The sequence below is a fragment of the Cyprinus carpio genome, chromosome B7, assembly GCF_018340385.1.
Source record: "Cyprinus carpio isolate SPL01 chromosome B7, ASM1834038v1, whole genome shotgun sequence".
NCBI lineage: Eukaryota > Metazoa > Chordata > Actinopteri > Cypriniformes > Cyprinidae > Cyprinus > Cyprinus carpio.
Genome location: NC_056603.1, coordinates 35,888,598 through 35,911,628, shown reverse-complemented (window position 1 = coordinate 35,911,628; position 23,031 = coordinate 35,888,598). Strand labels below are relative to the sequence as shown.

General features: G+C 40.4%; 1 protein-coding gene across 4 annotated transcripts in view; it reads left to right on the top strand.

The window, feature by feature from the left end:
* Nucleotides 1-421: 421 nt before the first annotated feature.
* Nucleotides 422-23,031, top strand: part of pde5ab (phosphodiesterase 5A, cGMP-specific, b) — a 49,406-nt gene continuing 26,796 nt past the window's right edge. For 2 of the 4 annotated variants that reach the window (XM_042728455.1, XM_042728454.1), the window contains exons 1-7: nt 10,390-10,614; nt 12,802-13,447; nt 14,940-15,029; nt 15,131-15,202; nt 15,290-15,379; nt 15,477-15,614; nt 17,606-17,673. In XM_042728455.1, the coding sequence (XP_042584389.1) occupies nt 10,517-10,614; nt 12,802-13,447; nt 14,940-15,029; nt 15,131-15,202; nt 15,290-15,379; nt 15,477-15,614; nt 17,606-17,673 (1,202 nt within the window). In that variant the 5' untranslated portion in view covers nt 10,390-10,516. Of the gene's footprint in view, nt 637-7,605; nt 7,747-10,389; nt 10,615-12,801; nt 13,448-14,939; nt 15,030-15,130; nt 15,203-15,289; nt 15,380-15,476; nt 15,615-17,605; nt 17,674-23,031 lie in introns of those variants that run through there. The other 2 variants (XM_042728456.1, XM_042728457.1) reach the window with 2 other exon arrangements.

The window sequence follows — 23,031 nt, the reverse complement described above, 5'->3', positions numbered from 1 at the left end:
GGTACAAGTAGTTCCTTGCTGGATCCCAGTTGCTTTAAGCCCTTGAGAGCACTGACTGGGTATGTTTTTGTGTCTCGGACAAGTGAACTTGAACCCTTTCCTGCCATATTTCACCTGAGTGTAATGGCATAAGACAAACAGAGAGCCACACAAACTGCAATAGTTTAGCAATGCTTTTACGTAAACATATTAAATCAATGCCAGTGAATTTCTCAAACACAGGCTGGAAACATACATACAAACACACCTGAATGTGATCTTGTGTGACTGGTTATATCTCGGATATTTCAGTTGGAGTGGGATTCATAAAACAGAGAGAGAAACAAAGAGAGACAGAGAGAGAGAGAGAGAGAGAGAGAGAGAGAAAGAGAGAGAGAGAGAGAGAGAGAGAGAGGGAGAGAGAGAGAGGGAAGGCAAAGTTTCTCGGGTATAACAGCAAGGGAGTAATGTAATGTTCTGCAAGCTCTCTACATCTACTCCAACCCCAAAAAAGGACATAAATAAAAGCCAGTCTGCTCGAAGTCTCTGTTAAAGAGGGAAAGTTTGAAGAGGAGAAAGAGGGAGAGCGAGGAAAAGGAAGAAGAAAAATTAATACTGTTTTCATTGGAGACATTTCATCTGACGATTCAACATGGGGTGAGTTAAAAAAAGTGAGATTGTGTACTAATCTAACTGTGACAAAAGGAAGTCATGAATATTATGGAAGTTAATGTGAGTATTATATCAGCATGGAGGAGGTTCTAGAACTGTAAGGTGATTGATATACCTCTTGACATCAGGATGTGGTGTGTTTGAGTGGGTGTGTGCTGTTACTCCCTTTTGGTTCACTAGACCTTCTATTAAAGCTGAAGGTTATGTAATAACATAAGAAAACAAATATAAAATGTATTTTTTTATGACTTTCTAAGAATCATATGAAGGACATGAAAACTGTCAGGCCTTTTTGTCAGCACAACAGATTTACGTTCTTTTGATTTACACTCATCGTATATTGTGTCATAATTGTGTGGTTAGATTTTCATCTGTTCAACTGTATTGAGCTCATATATTTCACTAACAGTGTTTGCTTGTCAAACCCAAAAGCTATTTTTGGACTGTCTTTTTTTTTTTTTTTTTTTTTTTTTTCTAGCTTTCAGACAAGTTCAAAGCACAGATATGCAGCTCACAAAACAAAATAAACTGCCCTGACACCCCTTTTGAAGAAATGGGTCAATAATTTTAGCGGACATAAAACAGCTATTCCAGTCTACTAAACTACTTTGGAAGCAAACATTCAGTTACTATTTATTATATCTATATTTTCTCACATCCTTCCAAACTGTATGTGTTTAGGTTTCTCTTGAGATACAACAGGTCATACTTACAGTACCTGCGGATGTGATAAATGTTTGGTGAACCATTCTTAAAAAAAATAGGCCATACATGTTTGATTAGCTAAGTTGATATGCTAAAGCAATAGTGTTGAAATATTCACTCTCACTCTGGTTAACTCAAGTTAGACCTTTATAAGAATTCTCTATGGCCATTTTTGAATGTGAATTCTACTAGGTGGGTACATGTTTGTTTTGTGATTTGCATAAGCCTTTGTTTCATACATACAGAGACTTTCGAAACGGCAGGTGTCTCTTCTCATGCATCAGGCCCATTATTTGCTTTGAGTCCTTAAAAAGTTGTGAAGTTACTATAGACAAAACTGTCAGGAAAAAGATTGTGCATATCTCAGATCCCTTCAGAGGAAATACAGTTTCCTCTGTTAGCATTTGGAGATCCCCTTGTGGTATGGTAGATGTTTAAGAATTTAATTTATTCTTTTATTTTTTTGGACTACTTGTATAAGTCACAAATTCCACAGGGAATAGAGCTGCAGAGCCAAGTTCTCATTGTGTTGATCTTAAATTTCCATTTCTAGGCAAGAGTTATTCCAAAGCCCTCTTACTAAAAATAACTCTGAAGGGATGAGTAAACACTTTGCTGAGAGCAGATTTGTTGATGGAAGCCAGAAATGATCAAATTCTGAACTTCCAAATATTTATCTTTCATATGACTTGTGTGTGGTATTAATGTATCTTTGTCTGAATTTCTCTGCGATCTTTCTATCTATCTATCTATCTATCTATCTATCTATCTAATATATGAATTATGATTATGATTATATGGTGGTACCAGTACAGTGGAACCTGATTACATTTAAAAATAGGTCACAGGTTCAACATTATTTATTTTAACATCTGTGTGCTCTTGCGTTTTGAAGGTATGAATCTATTACAGTCCTTGAAAAGAACAGTCTAGAGAGGCTCTCTCTTTAACCAGTCATCCACTCGCCAAACTCATTAACCACTTGATCAACTGCCTGGCATGTATTTTGTCTTACATTTTGCTTTGACCTTTAAAATGTATTCAAATTAATTGTAGCATAATATTGAACACTTGAAATAATGCATTCTTGTACATTACCACTTCACAATTTTTAAGATCACTTAAAGCAGGACATTCCAAATGATGGAAAGTTGATGGGTTTATCTGCATCTCGTATCAACTGAAGTAATAAAGCAATAAAATGACAGCTGTCACAGTGTATCTTCTCTTATTTCTCTTTGCACACATCTGGCAGTGTCCTCTGATTTGTCAACCAGTATTGAATCAATTCTACTTGTACCGCAGTCTGGCTTACTATATACCCTGGCCTGTAAATATGATTTTTGACATCTTGTACTGATAACGTTGATTCATATTTTCTTCACCATCTGGCATATTATGGCTGTCGCATTCAATAATTTGGTTATTTTTCAAAAGCTCATAGGGAACACAATTTATTTATTTGTGTGGAAAACCTAGCTTGCTCAAATGTGACTTTTCCATAGTTCTGTCCCCTCAGAAATTACTAAAAGCAATGTGGATGTCTATATATATATATATATATATATATATATATATATATATATATACGTGTGTGTGTGTGGTAAAGGCTAACAATTTAAAGACTGATATTAGTGGGGGGGGTTTTTCTTCAACTGCTTACACACATTTTCAAAGCTTTACACACAGATCTAAGAATTGCATACACTAAATGCAAAATGCCCCACATCTCTTGCAAAATGAAGCACTGCATTCAAAATATCACAAACAAATCTCAAAAGTAAACATTTGCAAACTCCTTTGTGTGTGTGTGTTACATTGTCACACTACTCTGTCGAAAGGAACACAGAGTCATAGATAACTCGAAAGAGGGGTAAATCCAACATGAAGAACAGGAGGAAGACACACGTACGTAACTGGTAGACCCAACAAAACTGAACTGAAAGGACTAGGATTTTTAAAGGCAGGATAATTGGGGAAGAACGAGACACACCTGGGATCAAATTAACAATCAAATGAAAGACAAAACTGGGTCACAGGGGCAAAAATACAGACAGACCAGTCCATAATCCTAAGATAATGCCCCCTCCCGAAAAGTGCGTCCTCGCACCTAAATAACAACAGAGGGAGGCATGGGTGGGAACTTGGGAGGAGGTTCCAGTGGAGGACAGACCCCCGGGAGGGGGCCGGCAGACAAATAGACCATGGAAGGAGGAGCCAGGGAGGAGACGATGGAGGGAAGAGCTTGGAGCAGGAGGAGCCCTGCAGGACCCAGGCCACAGCCATAACAGTGGCCCAAGATTGAACCAACGGTGGGAGAAGCCATGGAGGAGGAATGGCCACCGACTCCAGGGGGCCGACCAACGGCGGTGGAGCAGGTGGAGGAGGAGTCCGAGGCAGAGAGCCAAAGAGCCAGGGGGATGTGGAGGCTCTGAGGGGCCAGGGTGGAGCCGAGGGCTCTGGCGACTGAGGGGGAGATCCAGAGATCTGCAGCGGAGCCAGAGCGACTGAGTACCAAGGTGGAGCTGGCAGGAAGGAGGAGACCACTGGAGCTGGTGGGATGGAGCGACTAGGAGCAGCCAGTGGAGAGTAGTCCAGAGGTGATGGCAGGTCAACACCTGACCAAGGCGGAGCCAGAGGGACGAGAGAGCCCAGTGGAGCTGATGGATCGATGGTTGACAGTGGAGGCAATGAAGCTAGAAGCCGAGGTGGAGCAGCTGGGACTACGGGCCAAGGCATAGTCTGGGCCTCGGAGGCTGGAGGCGGAGGTGAGGGAGACTCCAACCACAGTGATGCTGGAGGATGGCAGATGAGCAGGGGGGCTGCCAGACAACAGCGGTGGAGGAGGCAGGAGTGGGTGGGAGGGTGGGTATTTTCAAGGAGCGGGCACTGGAGGACACATTCTAGGAGCAGGCACTGGAGGACACATTCTAGGAGCGGGCACTGGAGGACACATTCTAGGAGCGGGCACTGGAGGACACATTCTAGGAGCGGGCACTGGAGGACACATTCTAGGAATGGGTATTGGAGGATCAGAAGCCCCCTCAGGGCTGGACGAGGAAACCAAGGATGAAGGAGAGCTGGGCGGGACCAGCAGAGATGACGGCGACAGGAGAGGGGGCAGTTTAACCTCCAGTTCAGATTCTCAGTCTATAAGATCCTCCCCCTCATTTTGGCCCTTTTGGTGCTCCATACTCGGCTCACCCTCAGCCATGATACAGGGGGCAGAGCTCCACTCCGCGCTCACACCGTCCGTGGCTCTCTCCCTTGCGGTGGGCACTATAACCGGCTCTCATACCTGGTCTGACAGGTTGAGCTCCATATCCGGGGCGATCCTCCACTCAGTTGCTCGGCATTGCGCTGGCTCATTGATCGCGGCAGTAATGGGCTCTCCATCATCGGTGGGCTCAGGCTGATGCTCCGCACTGTGGGGAGATGGAGGGCTGGGCACTGGGGCTGGAGTGGATTCGGCGAGATCTTCCTCGGAGCCGATGTTGAATGGCAACCTGTTTCTCACCAGAATCCACTCCACGAAGGCAGCAAAATTCGCTCGGGGGCCATCTTCGGATGACAGCGCTCTACACGCGGTGTTGAGGCTGCCGTCATAGAATGAGCAGAGCTTGTCGTCCAGGTAGGTTGTAAGATGGGCTATGGCCAGAAACAGTCTGGTATGGAGTGTTCCTGTGGCTCAGCGGTAGAGCACTGCGTTAGCAGCACAGAAGGTTGTGGGTTTGATTTGACTGAACTGAAAGACTAGGGTTTTTAAAGGCAGGATAATTGGGTAAGGATAATTGTGTAAGAATGAGACACACCTGGGATCAAATTATAACACTCAAATGAAAGACAAAACTGGGTCACAGGGGCAAAAACACATACAGACCAGTCCATAATCCTGATATTCATAGAGAATTGTGTATTGTGTTTTGCAAAAGTATATGAAATTGAAAAATAAGTCAAAGGCCAAGAATTAGTGTATGGTTTTGCAGATTTGGTGTGTGGTTCGGTGTTTGAGTGTCAGGTTTCAGAGATTGTGTAACAATTAAAAATTTTGTTTGTAAGGAGTTTAAAAAAAATTATACACATTTTACACAACAAGTACTCATTATCATTTGACTAAGATTAGACTGATTCTTCCATTAACTCACCAAGTGTACACGGTTATCAGCCAAAATGTCTTATGGCAAATCACAGAAAGAAGCGATGAGCTTCAAGTGCAAGAAAAATGCAGTTCAGTAATTCTATAATTATTATTCCATGTTTCCAGATAAGACTGCTGATGTTCCTAATCACTGATCCTAATCACTGTCTAATTTCAGTCAATCATTTTGTGAATAACAAATAGACATACTTTTATTACATTAGCCAAATATAGTTTTGCAGTGTGTTAGCCTGTCTTTGATTACACCTGTACAAACTTCACATCACAACTGAAAAAAAAAAAAAAAAAAAAAACACGCATGAAACAACACTCATGGGGTTGTAGCCTTTGTTTGTGTGTGAAAGAAGCATGGCAAAATCTTGGACACTGCCTCAGGGAAATCGAGAGTGTTTTCACACACTGAAATAAGCTCATCTGTCCTTTCCATCAACAATTTCCACTGAATTAACTGCTTGCACAGAGGAATACCTGTACATCATTGGAGTGGAAAAACAAAGGAAACCTCAACCTCCTTAAATATTTGTTTCTATTCTGTCTACATGGTTTTTATTGTGACAACCTGTTAATGTCAAGAAGTGTCATTTGCCAGTAGAAATAGGCATTACAGGTGCAGTAGATGCAGGGCATGGTCAGGAAAAAACAAACAAAAACAAAGCAATATTAAAGTAGTCCACATAATTCATGGTCTGTATTTCAAGTCTTCTGAAACCATGCAATGTTATGTGGAGAAGCAAACTAATGTTAAGGTCATTACTCACAAGACTCTTCACCTGTAGCTTTTAAATCAAATATGTCGATATGTCACCAATTGCACAGGTACTGTATCAGAACAAAACATCACTAATATCAAACTTGACATCTTTGTTTGATTTGAGCATGTCTGTAACAAAAACAATCTTTTTGTGAACATTTTCACACAAGGTTTTAGATTTTAGTGTTCTTTGACTAGCTAATCCATTGAGACAAACCCCATCAAACCATAAAATCTGCATTATATTCTACATTAACCTATGACCAAAGTTTAAATAATGGGGTTCACATAGAGGTAACCAATAATGCATACAGTGTGTTTGGACCAACAAATGTGTTCCAGATGTACTTCTATTGTTAGCAAAGACCTACTTTTCACCCTATTTTACAGCTGTTTAAACTGAGGAGATAGTTATAAATCATAATGATAATTATAGATTTGACAAGCATCAAGATGGATTGGATGTTTAACGCATTTCCAGACATAGCAGACAGCAAAATCTCAAAGACAGCCTACTGTACAGTATGTTGTTCCCATTTAGAATATATATATATAAAGGCGTATTAACTAGAGAATAACTAGAGTAATAACTTTTTAATAACTTTTAATGTTTTTAAATTGCTCTTCTAAAAGTATAATTTGTATTTATACTTAGTATTTTAATAAAGTATTTGCTACATTATGGTCTACTTAGTACATACTCCATTAAAATATACAATTTTTATTATTATTTTAAGTATTTTAGTGGAGTATGTGCTAGACCATAATATAACTTTTTCCTAAAAACTTATAGTGATAGAGATATGACAGCAGGATTTGCACCACAAGCATCACTCATGGGAAACAAATATATTTGCAATTCATATTTAACATACTGTATGTATGCGTGTGACTTCCAAATGGAAAGAGGTGTTTTATATTCTTGATGGTGTGCCAGCAATTAGAGACATTCACTTCAATGTCATTACAGATGAGCTTATTATGCAGTGGTAATTTACATAATGTCTTTTTGAATGTTAATTGATGATGCAAATGTATTCCATTTAAGTTACTATAAGAGATTTGCTTGACCAGTTTAACTGTTACTAATTTAAGAAGCTTTCTGCAACAGGCAGACCACAGCTCAACTCAGCTCAGGCTCTCCTGACATCCTGTTACATATCTCATAAAACAACCTAAATGTAAGGATCTGCACCACCCCCCTCGCACTTTCCTTTGTGTTTATTCCAGATCTTGCTAGACTTTCGTGATGTTTACCAGGGATAGCTCTGTGGTTTGTCAAACTCAGAAAGAAAGACTCAACCCCCTGAAACCCCCTCCACTACCTTCCAAAATATTTAACAATATTCAACCGGAGCTCAGAACTGTTCACTGGGGATGTTTTCTACTGCAGCAGATTTTCTCCGAAATACCCTGCTTGTGACCCCTTCATGGTCCTAGAGGAGATGTGATATAAAGGAGAATTCTGTGCATTCTGGAGGTAACTATGCCTGCAGAGCATACCTAAGGTCTTGATGTGCATGCTGTGGCATAAAATCTTGAAAACAGTGAACAGTGCATGTATTTATAATAAGAACTGTTAAAGGAATAGTTCACCCAAAACCATTTCCCTTGTGTTGTTTTAAACCTATACACATTTATTTCTTGTGTTTTTTCTTTTTCTTTTTCTTTTATATATATATATATATATATATATATATATATATATATATATATATATATATATATATATATATATATATTAATAAAAAGCAAAAGTTTAAAACAATGTTCAAAATTTTATTTTAAATTTGCCTCATATTACACAAATGAGATGTTTGACATTTCCATTTTTGGGTAAACTATCCCTGCAACTGTCAAGATTTATTGATTATTAGTCACATGTATTGAATCTAGAGGGAAATAGATGGCGCATTTAATGAGCAAATTAACTTTTAAAATAACTTTCAAGGGTGTGTTATTTTAAAAGACTTTTAGGTTTGAACTTTTTGCGATATATCTGTGATATTGGTCTCTATAATAAAATGATAAATATGAACCATATTTATGTTTTGTCTAATAACAATCTTTACAAAAAGGGATTGAGCAGCTGACTGTTGCATCCAGAAGAAAATACACACCTTGATTACTTAACTAAGCTTGACAAAGCCAACAAAATCAATTTTTTTTGTGGTCGCTGAGATATCTTGGCAAAAATACAATTGAATTTAAATACATAAACTCCCCAACCTTTTGTTTTGACTTCCTATGGGGACTCAAGACCCCCCATAATTTGTACCCAATTTGCTTAATTTTCCAATTAATGTATTAAGTTACATAAAAACTTATCACCATCTTCTTCCTGTGTTTATATTACCTGCATCTATATCTTTAGGATATCATGAAAAAATTGAACTCTTCAGTGAAAGGCTTCATAAGACACGAACATCTGAACACTGTCGAGCACAGTGGTATCATCCAAAGGCAAGCAAATTTCGGACAACATGTGTTTAATGTTTTTTTTTAAGTTACTTTCATTTCTTGCATCCAGTGCACATCCACTTGTGTCTCTGCAGTAGGCCTTCATTGTTTTGACCCCGGTTTCAACCCCATTCTCTGTCTCCATTAAACCTGCTGTTAATAAATGATTTTACTGCCATATTTGTCTTGTTGAGCGCTACACAGGACAAACAAAGCACTCAAAATTGTTTCCATTGGAGAACTGCATAGAACTTCTCTCCATCCAATGCTATCCTCCATAGCACTAACTTTTGGGTTTACAATAGCAGCTGAGCTGTTTAATGTAGTGCATGGAATTATGTGAAGGAATAGAGTGTTGTTTGACTTATGACTGAAAGGTGAACCGAGTAGTTTAGCTTAGAGTGACTTGAGTGACCACATCTGGACAATGTTTCAGCCCAGCTAGCTGACTTTGTGTGTTCATGCACATATAGTTGGGGACACCATGACAAATGGTGCTTGAAGTTTGTGAAAGTTGCATGTGGTGCCGTAGATGGGCCACAGAAATCCCACCATAAGCCCAGCATGTCCTGACATGATTCCTAAGTTCCATCTTCTGTGGAAAGATAGTGGGAAGTGCCTGCCAAATGCAGCCATTGATAAATGAACTGAAACAAACAAACAAACAAACAAACAAACAAACAAACAAACAAAGCAATATAAAAAATATTTTATTGAAACATTTTCCAATTTGTTCACTCTCACTGACACATAGTCTCCAGAGACTGTCATTAGCTCAACCAGGCCACCATGTATACAGTGGAATCACATTTGTACCCAAGAGAGCACATATGCCTTCAGTGGTTTTTCCCTCTCCCAGGAGAGAAGGAGGCACCATCTGCTGGTAAGGCTACACCATTGTGTACAGAGATGGGGTAGTGCTTAGGGGTGGGTCAGGGCTATTCAATATTTGGCAATAGGTTAGCAAAAAAAGTTCAAAGGGATGAATGTCTGGTAAGGATTCTGAATTTTGTTATTTTAATCAAATCCAATGGTATTGACATTCACATTTTTTAAATATTTGTGTTTGACTGTATGCATGTCCATAAAGCAAAGTGCATTTTACGTAATATAGTGAACATTCAATGGGCATTAAAATGTATTCATTTATTTCTTTTTTAGTTGAAATCCACGCTGTCGTTTATTTATCCGAGCTTATAAAATAGTTGAATGTATAACAATTGTAAATGATAACAATGACATATTATGTTGATTAAAATACTTTTAAATGTAGCTTGAACCAGGCTACAATCACTAATTGACATGTCATGTGAACTACCCATATGGTATCCTTGGGATATTGATTTACTTGATGAAGTGGTTGTGAGGAGTTTATTTCCTAACATCAAATGGCAGTAAAAAAAGTATAGAAATTATACATTTTACATAAAAGCCCCAAATGGGACAAAAAAAAAAGTTTGATATGATACAGGATACTAATAATGTACCAAAATAGTTACAACTGTTACAACTGTCATAATCACCTTGAGGTCTGATATTAAGGTATCCTTCCAAATGGGTAATAAGCTTTAAGAGTTTGTTTAACATTGCCTTGTGATAGACTTTATTTTAATGTGTAAAGCCGCGTTAAGTGTGTGTGCGTAGGGAGGGAGGGAAGAAGGGAGAGAGAGAGAGAGTAATAGTGCAGCCATTGTAGACGCCGGTGGCTGGTTGTGGTGGAAGTGTGTTTGTGACTGAACATCAGAAGAAAGCAGGCGGATGATATCCACCGGCTGATCTGTGGAGGCGGAATGGAGGTCTATCCTCCAGAAAAAGAAGGGATGATGGAGGCTTGGCTTGACGACAACCTAGAGTTCGCACATTCTTATTTTGTACGAAAGGCTTCTCGGTAAGTTCAAAGGCGCAGATTGCTAGTTCAGTTTAAAGACATAGTCCTGTAATGAGGCTGTATACCCGCTTGCTGCAGCTGCGCAACGCAGCGTTCCATGTTCTCATCATCGACAAATATGCCTTGATTTCAACTTTAAATTTAGCTGTTTTACAGTTTTTGTTGTTTGTAGAAGAAAGTGTCAGTATTTACTGCATTTTTCCTTGTGAACTCCGATGTAAACATAATTTGGAACTCGTTCATTAGAGGAATTAATTATATCTGAGGTTGTGTGTAGCAGTTTCACATTGTACGGGTGTTTTTATTTGAGATATGCCCGTCGTTGATATTCACAACTGTGATGTATAACTACTCATAGTTTACACTGTTTAATCAATAACAACCAACAAACAAAGGTGTGAACTTTTATACAGTGAAGTGATTGATATATTGATTGATTTGATGTTCTTTATGCACTTTAATGCAGAGCTTAAATAAGTTGCCTTAACTATGATCACATGAATTAACACACCTGCATAGATGTCCAGACAACTATCCTGTGCTCAGAAAATTATGTCCAGTACTGGTGAAATAATGAGGAAGAAGAACAGACATAACAAATTATGCAAAAAATAAATTGGCAACCCGCTTTCATAAGAAAACAGAACAATTTTGCAATTCTGCAATTTCATATGAATGTGTATGATTTGATTCAGTGTAAGAGTGTAAGCAGATACAGTGTAAGTGTAAGCAGATACAAAAACGTATAAATTATAGAATCATACAAATTTGCCATCCATATTGGCAAAACACAAAACTAGTTAAGAATTAGATTGAGATGGTTGAAAAAATTAACAAATTCTACCAAACCTTGTGCTGTTCCTGGCTGTGTGTAGCACCTACATTTCTGCCCTTTGGGAATCCCAAAAATGAATTGATTATTTTTTAAGTTTTATTTGCCTTTAATAAATTATAATTTACTCCAACATCTGTTTGCTTGTTTAATTATTAATAAATTTATTACCGCTGCAAATCCTAACTATTCGATTGGCCAGGATAAATTAAGACTTCTTAAGGTGACGTACAGCCAAGTATGGTGACCCATACTCAGAATTCATGCTCTGCATTTAACCCATCCAAAGTGCACGCACAGCAGTGAACACACACACCATGAACACACACCCAGAGCAGTGGGCAGCCATTTATGCTGCGGCAGCGGGGGAGCAGTTGAGGGTTTGGTGCCTTGCTCAAGGGCACCTCAGTCGTGGTATTGCCGGCCCGAGACTCGAACCCACAACCTTAGGTTTAGGAGTCAAACACTCTAACCACTAGGCCACGACTTCCCCCTAACATGAGTAACTTTAGATGAAGTTACTAACTTTAGTAAATGGTTGGATGGTGTCTCTTCAAAGGGAATGTTATTTATTTAAACTATTCTAGCCAAGGACATTTTAGGTCGGGTCCACTGAGACTATGGTGGAGTTTGAATATCCTACCCGAATAATAAACATTTGATTGAAAGCATTTGTTACAGGCTATTTTAATGCTTTAATTGTAGGGTTAGTTTAAAAAAAGCCACTACATTAGTGTTGTTTTGACAGATTTGGAAATGATCTATCAGCAGATGTTATGATTGTGGGTTGTTATCCGCTCCAATGTTTTCCATTTGAGCTGCTAAACTCAATGTCCCATTCAACTGTTAATGAAAACTTCAAGAATGTAACGTAGAACCTTTGTAACAGTTCATTATATAGATAGGTCCAGTCCAGCAAACTGCCTATAAAACCTTGAAATAACTGAGGTGAACTGTGACAATTCTCTACATTGCTGTTTTATCTTGCTGGGTCAGCTGTCGGTAGATGAGTTGAAACAGCTGAGTAGCAGAGGCAGTATAAGAGGAAGCCATATGGCAGCTCTAGAAATGGAAGTCCCACCTTTCAATTATTGTGTTTGTTTACTGTATAAGATCCATGCACATTAATTTGACCAACCTGAAATATATAGGAAAAGGTATGAGGGCAGATTTTAGAAGCCAAACTTGTAACAAAATAGCTGCTTGTTTGCTTTACTGAGATAAATACCAAGTGAACTCACTTTGTGACTAGGTATATTCAGATTAGGCAGTTACTGAGATTTAGTTTTGTATTTGTAATTTTTTTTAGGTCAAGAGACTGCTGAGCTTATGTTTTTGGTTACATTTCTTTTTAAGGAAATGGTCAACGCTTGGTTTGCTGAACGTGTTCACTCCATTCAGCCATCTCGGGAAGGATCAAAAGCTCCGCCAGAACCTTTATCGGCCTTCCATCCACTGGGTCCAACTGATGCACCATCTCCAAGTCCAGCTCCATCCACCCCTACACGAAAGATCTCTGCATCTGAGTTTGATAGGCCACTTCGCCCCATTGTTGTGAAAGACGCTGAGGGTTCGCTTACTTTTCTTAGTGATACAGAAAGGGTGCAGATGCCACTTCCTCCTCCCCAGCGGCCTGGCTCAGGCATTGGGACAGATGAGGGTGGAGGTATTATGGACTCAGGAGTTCGTGAAAATGGGGACCGCTGTGCTCGTCTGTTGGAGCTTGTACGTGATGTTTCAAGCCACTTGGACCTTACTGTCCTCTGCCACAGGATCTTCTTACACACTCACGAGTTGATAGCTGCAGATCGCTATTCGTTGTTCTTGGTAGGAGAGGACAGTTCAAACAGGAAGTTCCTGGTTAGCCGGCTATTTGATGTTGCAGAAGGATCCACTCTTGAGGAGGCTTCCAACAGTGGTATTCGCCTAGAATGGAACAAAGGAATTGTGGGATATGTGGCAGCCACTGGACAGCCTCTGAACATCAAGAATGCATATGAGGTGAGGCTCTGTCATTTCAGATGCTGTGTGCCATTTCAGTGATTTATTCCTTAAAGACTAGACATGAGAAAGCCTAAATTTCTTGATATTGTGAACATGTGACACGTGAAATTAAAAATTGTGACATTTTAAATACATCAAATTAAAATGAATACAAATTGAAAAAAATAAGTACAAATTATTGGTTATGAGATGGGCTAGTTGTTAAATGACAACAACTAAGACAAATTTGTGTCGTTCTTCATTCAGACTGTATCATCACCCTTTGATCTTATAATGAAACTGTGGATAGAGAAAAGTTTGGATTTACCTGCTTATCTCAATAATTAGACAGAATTTCTGACAGCAGATTTATTAAAACATTCTTCTCTTATCTGATGCCTCTGTATTAACTTGTCATGTGCATAGGAAGCACTTTGGTTTCAGAGGCTGAAATAAAATTTACTGCTTTATAATACCCTCCTAGTACTAATAAAGTCTTTTCTCAGAAATGCAATTTAGGCTATATCTCTTAAGGCCTTTGATTAGATTTAAATGTTATGCAATTCAGTTGCTAACCAACAGTTTGTATAATGATGGCAGGTATTTTTAGCTCTTTGTTATTTAGTTTAATTGTGTTTCTAAAGAGAGAGGGAAAGGAAAAAGAGGTAAAGAAAAAGATAGTGAGAAAGAGAAAGAATGATAAATTAAAATGAAGATCTTAATCTTTAACAGGATGCATCTTAAAACACTAAAATTAAGGTTAAGATAAACCCCTAACCATGTTTGACATGAAATTCAAGTGTTTAATGGTCTTGTTGTGAGACACTATTTCATATAAACATTCAAGGAATAATCCAGCAGTCACCATTTTAAAAAGCATGATTATGTTTTCGCATATCACAACAGGGTAAAATTAAGAAAGAACACTAGGTCCTCATGGTGCCATTAAACGTCATCTGTCTAAAAAACATATTTGTTTACTTGAAGTATGTAATTTCTGTATTAGTAATGGTGCCAAACAGAACTGCAGTTGCTCGGGTGTTGCAGGACCCCCCCCCCCCCCAACTTAGATGTTCACAACTGGAAATCTGCCATCTGTGCTCAGGAACACAGTTGTTTCTGAGCCACGAGAAATGAAGAATAAAATGACGTCATGACAGTGCTGATAGGCTATTGGTATCACAACAAAAGACACAAAGTCCCAAGACATTCTAATCAGGCATACCCTACCCTGCGGCCTGAGCTAAACACTGAATAAACAAATTCAATGTATATGATAGATTGATTATTTATTTAGGATAAACTATTCATTTAACATTTATGACTAGGTTGTATTTCTAGGGTGCATAAGATGGAAACAAATGTTGAATGAAACTATTAAAAAAAAAAAAATACCTTGTCTAATGAAATGGCCAGCTGATTTTTAAAAATAGTGATATTATTGTAAGTTATAATTTACAGAAATGCTGGATAAATGGGAATTGTAGCTGATTTTTTTTTTCTCCTTCAGGATCCACGTTTTAATGCAGAGGTGGACCAAATTACAGGATATAAGACACAGAGCATCTTGTGTTTGCCCATCAAAAATCACAGAGATGAGGTGAGAGATGAATTTAAACATAAAAAGTGTCTGAACTGTTATACTATATTTGCAACATTTGCTATTAAAACTTGACTGCTACATCTTATTAATGCTTAAAGGTTGTTGGAGTAGCGCAAGCAATCAATAAAAGATGTGGAGAGAACAGTGCCTTTACAGAACAGGATGAGAGGGTGAAAAATTTGCACATTAAATTTAATAATTATTTTATATTTTATGTCATTTTATTATAATCATTTGTTTGTTTTTCATCTCAACAGGACTTTTCTTCGTACCTGGCTTTCTCTGGCATAGTGCTACACAATGCACAACTCTATGAGACATCACAGCTGGAGAACAGACGAAACCAGGTATTTTCCCACATTTTAGTACAAATTAATTTTGTATAGGTGTGATTAAACAGTAACTTGGCTATAAGCAGTGATCATTGTTTGGGGTGTTTTTTAGGTGTTGTTGGATCTGGCTAGTCTGATCTTTGAAGAGCAGCAGTCTTTGGAGGTCTTGCTGAGGAAAACTGTGGCTACCATCTTGTCTTTCATGCAGGCCCAAGAATGCACTGTCTTTATTTCTGACAGGGAAACAACTGTAAGACCAAAATATCGCATCACATTTATTTCCAAAACACTAAAAACTTTCAAAGAATTCTTATGATCATAAAACATGAAAATATCAAGAATGTTTTGCATTTCTTTGGTGTGACCAAGATATTGGCTATCCAAAATATCCCTTTAGGATGCTTGAAAAAAATTTAAGCTTGGGCTTCAAACAGCATTCCTTTTTGACATCTGTATTTTTAGCCTAAAGCAAAAATTTGCTTGTAGTTGAGACTAAATGTTCTAAAAGACAATTTAATATAGCAGCTTTTATCAGTGGAGGCATATTGAGAACATTGGGGCCGCAGCAAGCAATATTTTTGAAAGAGGGGCTCTGAGGTGTTTGTGGGGGGAGCGGGTTTACACCAAAGATTCAGGACAAGACAAGCAGATACTGGTACTGCTGATACTACCACACAAAGAATATGGTTTGCAACATTCCAAAACAGTGGCTCAAAAAATAAAACAAAACACTGAGAACCACTGAGCTATTGGGTTGTTTAGAAGATCAAATTACATATAATGCAAAATATTTTTTGTTTAATTTAGAAAAACATAATTATTTATTGATTTATAATGAGTTATTTAACATAATTAAAATCTATTTTATTTAGATTCATTCCAGAACATAATGGTGTATCTCTGTAGGCCTGGCTAGTGTCTAAAGAGCTACCTTTTCTTTTACATTTTACCCCAATACGATTGTGATTTTTTTTTTGTGAATAGTTTGCCAATGCTAATGTACAGCATTTAGGCATTATAAAAGAGAGGCTGTGTAGGATATTTCCATAGCTGAGTGCGAGAGTTAAGAAACACTTCCTTCCTTTATAGCAGACTCACTAGCAGAGAACTTCACTTAAATTGCTTCCTTATTTGCCACTGCCAAAGAAATATGGCAACAAATATACACGCACCTCATGTACCCAAAATACCAGATATTTCAAATTACATTTTCTGAAGGAAATACCAGTGCTACCAGTGCTTGCTGCATTTCAGTACATATATATATATATATATTGAAATGCAGCAAGCACTGAATATATATATATTTAGATACTTTACTTTTTTTTTTTTTTTTTACGTATATTGCCTCTTTGCAAACACTGTAATAAGGAAAACATTATGTATTCCAGCAATATGCACTTTCAAAGGGAAATGTATTACATGAAAAACTGAGAAAACCTTTCGGTGGATGCACAGACAAGTTTTTTTTTTTAACTGATGAATCCTCCCTTTCCATTGAGCAATCAGGGAAAGCTCTCATTCAGTAGTGATCCCCCTCAATGTGCATGTGTGTTTTTGAAATTGACTGTATTTGAATGTTCCCTATATTTGGCTTAGCAAACAACCCAAAATTACTGCTCTACGAAGGTGCACATAGAACACAAAGTCATTTGTTAGATTAGGTGTTAGAAAGTGTTATGGAAAAAGATTACCATTGTGAAAAACTGAGGACGACAATCAACTAGTCTTCCTAACCGAGGCAGGTTTCACCTCTTGAAGTGCATTTGAATGGCACCTTAATTTAAGACACTGTCCTCCTAGTGTCTTCAAATTTGGAAAGAGCAGCTGTTGCAAAGGAAAGACAAGTTTGTCAACAAACCTATATTAAACATCTGTTATGAGGTCTGGAATGTGGAAATTAACTCATTATTTATTGCATTTCTCCTTGTTTATTGCAGAGATCCATTGTGAAAGTTTTTGTTTTGACTGCTTGCAGAATGCTTTTCATACTGAACCATGCTCCATAACTATTTACTTCTCATAAGCAGGAAATTCTAACCCTTCCAGAAATGCACAAACACAGGCACATTAAACTATGTGACTGCAGATATTCAATGTTAGGTTTACACAGGCAGGCAGACACTAATAGAATTAAAAAGCCTCAGAAATACTGGCTTTCCTCTGTGTTAAACCTCCTCAAAGTTTACCTCTGAGAGTGAAACTGCAGAGTAAGTAATTGCTGTTCTGCTTGTGTTACAGAACACATTCTCCAGTGTGTTTCACATGGAATATGAGGAGCTTGCAGGATCCTTGGACTTCCCAAACAGGTGGGGTTATCATAAAAAGAAGATAAAGTAATGCAAGACAAAGTCCCTTAGTTTGTAAAAACAAAAATATGTGTATAGTTATGAATTTACAATAGGAGTCTATGGGACAATGTGCTGCACTACAATAAATGTTTAACAAAAACACTATTTCAAAACCACAAGTCTTAACATGGGACTTTTGGAAAAAAAAAAAAAAAAAAACGCTGTCTGCGCAAAGTTATAATTTATGATTTATATATAATTTATATAATTACTCATATCTGTCATTACCATTTTCATAGCATTAAAATAAAGTGATGTGACAAACTGTCATACCTGTGCAAAAATTGGGCAAACCCCACTCATTGGAATTACATGTGTATAACTTCTCGGTTACGTATGTAACCCTCATTCCCTGAAGGAGGGAATGTAGACGTCACGTCGTATGACCGACAAATTGGGATCTTGCTTAGAGAGACCAATCTACTTTGAGTGTAAATAAACGAGCCAATGCACATTGGCATGCGATTATAGCATCCAGCTGCCGCGGATCACAGCGTGAGTATAAGTAGGCAGCAGGTGCAGCTCATATTCAGGTTTTCTCTGAGGAGCCGAGCCGGTGACCCAGCCAGTCAACGGTGGTATAGACGCTGTGGCGACATCACGCGTCGTCTCTGTTTCCTCCTTCAGGGAACGAGGGTTACATACGTAACGAAACATTCCCTTTCAGTTGGTCACCCTCGATGAGGATGACCGACGAATTGGGATCCCTACCAAAGGGCCACAGATACTGCCCCTTTCTGTGTCCTGTGGAAGCCTCCTGTGCCCCTTCTTTTTGGCGTAGGCCAGGGCTTACCACAAGAAGAGCAGCTACTGCTGCTATGGCACTACCCATTCAATAAGACTGGATAACACTGGGAAAATGTACCCATACCACTTGGGACAGGAACGTTGCAGAAGCCCCATCCTTCCTGAAGGAGGTTTCAGAAACACTTACACATATGAACAACAGTTTAGGTGCATATGGAAGATTAGAGGTGATTTTAACCCTCTTGGAAAATAGCAGGAAGTCTGCCGGGGAAACACAGGCTCTGAGGCTATACCGTGGAATTTACACATACACTTAGGTCTCTACATATGGAATCCAGCCCTCTACTGGTTCTCACGGATTCATAGAGAGAGGGCCTGGCACTGGACGCACTCCCACATCTGGCTGCTGAGGGGATGGAGGAGCTCAACATGGTCTACGATATGGACTCTCTGGAGCGGTTATAGCAAGCCGACCCGAAGCCGGGACCTCTCAGTGCTTCTACCCGTTTGAGGTGAGAACACAGGAGGATACCAGCTCCACACAAAGGCTATATAATCTAGCAAACGTGTTGGGGGTCGCCTAGCCCGCAGCTCTACAAATATCTGTCAGCAAGGCACCACCGAGCCAGTGCCCAGGAGGATTCAACACTTCTAGTAGAGTGAGCATGCAACGTGAGTGGGCAGGGCACACCCTGTGCCTGATAAGCCAGGGTTATGGCATCCACTATCCAGTGGGCCATCCTCTGCTTAGAGAGGGCATTCCCCTTCTGCCGGCCTCCGTGACAAACAAAGAGCTGGTCTGAGGTCCTGAAGCTTGGTGTCCTGTCTACGTAGCATCTCAATGTCCGGATTCTGTTCTGCCTCCTCTGGGGGCAGTGCTTGCAGGCTCACCTGTAGTAAGCAGTGGGAACCTTGGGCACATAGCTGAGCTGGGGCCTCAGGATTACCTGGGAGTCAGCTGGCCCAAACTCTAGGCATGAATCGTCGACCGAAAATGCGTGCAGGTCCCCTACCCTCTTGATGGAGGCCAATGCAAACAGGAAGAGAGTTTTCATTGACAGAAACTTCAGCTCGACTGTCTGCAAAGGCTCAAATGGGCCCTGCTGTAGTGCTCCGAGCACTTGAGACAGGTCCCAAGAGGGTATAGAGGGGAGCTGTGGAGGACTTAGCCTTCTCACCCCCCTAAGGAACCGGATGATCAGGTCATGATTCCCCACCGACTTCCCTTCCCAAGGGGCGTGGTTAGCAGCAATAATAGCCATGTAGACTTTAAGGGTGGAGGGAGACAGCATTCACTCCAACCCCTGCTGCAAAAAGGACAGCACGACTCTGATCTGACATTTCCAGGGGTCTTCTTGGTGAGAAGAACACCACTCGATGAACAGGTTCCACTTCAAGGCGTAAGCATGTTTCGTAGATGGTGCTCTCGCCGAAGTGATGGTGTCAACTACCTCTTAGGGTAGGACACTTAGAACCTTAGAACCTGGATATGGGTGCCACATGGCACCCGTCTTTGAGTCAGTAGAATCAGAGGAATCCTCAGAGGAATCAGTTCCGGGAACCAAGTCCGAGTGGGCCAGTAAGGTGCCACGAGCAGGACCTGCTCCTTGTCCTCCCTGAGGCTCACTGGGGGAAATGCATATTTGAACAACTGGCAGTGAGAAGTTTCTGGAGAGGCAAATAGGTCTGCCTGAGTGGCTCCGAAATGACTCCAAATCAGCTGGACCGTCTGGAGATGGTGACTCCATTCTCCCAGGAGTGCAGCTCATGACAGCTCATCAGCTGCCCGTTTGTGCAGACCAGGAATGTGAATGGCACAAAGCGACCTCAGATGTTTCTGACTCCAGAGGAGGGAGGGCGAGTTGCGACATGCAACGGAAGCATAGACCACCTTGCCGGTTGATGTACACAACAGTTGCAGTGTTGTCCATGAGATGGAACAAGGCAAGGTGCACTGAGAGCAACTCTAGGCAATTGATGTGCCAGTGCAGTTGGGGGCCCGTCCATACCCCTGACACTGCAAGCCCACCGAACGTAGCCCCCAAGCTGGTGGTATAGGCATCTGTGTGAACCACAGCATGCCTGGAGACCTGTTCTATGGACACTCCTGCCCAGAGAAACGCAAGGTCTGACCACAGGGTGAAGGTTTGGTGGCAGGCTGGAGTGACTCGGACCCGGTGAGTGCCGCATAGCCACGCCCACCTCAGGACTCAGCCATGGAGCCAGTGTTAAAGCGGTCTCATATGAAGCAGCCCCACCGGCGTGGCTACTGCTGCAGCTGCCATATGCCCCAGGAGCCTCTGAAACCATTTCACTGGGACCGCTGTCCAGCCCTTGAATATATTCAGGCAGTTCAGCACTGAATGAGCACATCCTTGCATGAGGCGTGCTCGACCAAATCCAACTCCATACCGAGAAAAGAGATCCTCTCCAAGAAGAGTTTGAAGCCAGTCGTCGAGTTAGTTGAAAATGTATGCCCTGTTCTCTCAGGGGAACAAGGGCTGCCTCCGCAACTTACGTGAAGACACGGGGCAACAGGGACAGCCCAGAGGGCAGGATCTCGTACTGATATGCCCGTCCTTCAATGGTCTGTGGTGCGGAAGGATCGAAACATGAAAGTATGCATCCTTCAGGTCGATCGCTGCAAACCAATCTCACGGACAGATACACCCGAAGATGCATTTCTGTGTCAACATCTTGAACAGTAACCAGTGAAGGGCCCAGTTCAAGACACGCAGGTCCAAAATTGGTTGTAACCCACTACCTTTCTTGGGTACAACGAAGTATGGGCTGTAAAATCCCATCTTCATATCGACTGGAGGGGCTGGCTCTATCACATCCTTCGCCAGTAGGACTGCGATCTCCACAGTGAATGTGAATCAGATGCCGGTGACCTTGTGGGGACACCGGGTGAACTGAATCGCATAGCTGAGTCTGTTGGTCGGCAGGAACCACCGAGACAGTATGGGTAACCAGGCACCCAGACACCACACAAGCTGGACCAGCAGGACCACCGACGTACCCGCGGTGGGGCAGCGAAGTGGAACGCAGGGACATGAAGAGGGCTCTGAGTGTGCAGTGCAACACTTACCTTGATAGAGGGTGTGTGAGTAGGGCCTTTAACGACATTCTTGAACCACCCGCTGCTGCCTGCTTGTGAGAGAGGAGGATGAGTGTGGTCCGGTGTTGGTCCATCCACGACTCTCCATGCCCTCTTGGGTCCCAGAGACCACTGTCGAGAGTGGTAAGGGAAGAGGAGTTAGCAGGTTGGTTTTCGGCAGAAAAAGGTGCCATCCACAACCTGGTAAGCCACTGGTGCACCTCCGGGAAGAATGGCACCGGGGTGGGGTGCTGAGAACCAGCACGGACCACCCAGATGAACTAATCGTCCAACCTTGAGGGCTCGGGACTCGGTGGAGGCCTCTTCTCGAGCCCTACCCTCACGGCGGCCCGGGAAAGCATAGCCGTTATTTTTGGATTCGATTCAGGCATTGATACAGTCCTCCAGCAGTGCAGCTATATCTTCCTCTCCAAAAGGCTCCGGCTCGCCCTCCGAAGCAGCGATCGACATCCGGTCGTCAGTAGGAGTGCCAAAGGATACTGCTGGTACATTACAAGTTCCTGCTCATTTTTATGGAATTTACATATTGGGAAAATATATACCTTGAAGCCCTACAAAAGTTGCATCTACCAAATTTAATATAATAATTGCATTGCTGTGAATGTGATTTTTGTTTAATTCAATAAACTGAGAGATTAGTCAGTATTGTTGTCTGTGGTAACTGAAGGCATTCTGCAGAGACATTCTTCTGCTGATAGATCTTAACCTATTTAATCCCACCTGTCACAATAGTGACCATAAAAAGGTTTTCATTTATAAGGCTCTAAAAACCTTACTGACTTATGTTTTAGTGCACTTCCTGCAAATATAGAAAAAATAAAGGGTCTCAATCAAATATTACCTGGGTAAAAACCAAAACTGGCTTCAGGTGTCAGCTGTTTATGTTAACTCACATTCATCTGTGCATTGCATTGACATAACATAAATGTATATAGCTACAGCTACTTGAGAATGGATTGTGTAATATGACAAATAGAAATAGACTTTGAGATAAACTGGACATTTTTTCCTATTGTTTTTATTTTTTTCCACCATATTAGCCTTATACTTACATGCCAATTTCCATTCGTTCGTTCATTCATTCATTCATTTATTATTATTATTATTATTATTATTATTATTATTATTTTTTTTTTTTTTTTTTTTAAGTCAAGTGCTTTTATCGTTCTTATTAAAAAGACATTGTGGAATTTGAAATATTTGTGTTATTGACTGGTGTGCCAAGCTTAAGAAAGTATGTAGCTTAAGTATTTGAGTCATTCTGAGAATAGTCAGATTGGAATGCCTGCTGGAAAACGAATTATTCTTGGGTATTGGTAAGAATTATTTTCTACCGTATTTCTGATCTTCTTTCACAAATGTGTTTGAATGGAACCTTAAGTCTTGTGGGTAAACACAAGGTAAAGTAGGTATGGATGTGTTGTTGAGGCAGTCAGATGGTGTGACTT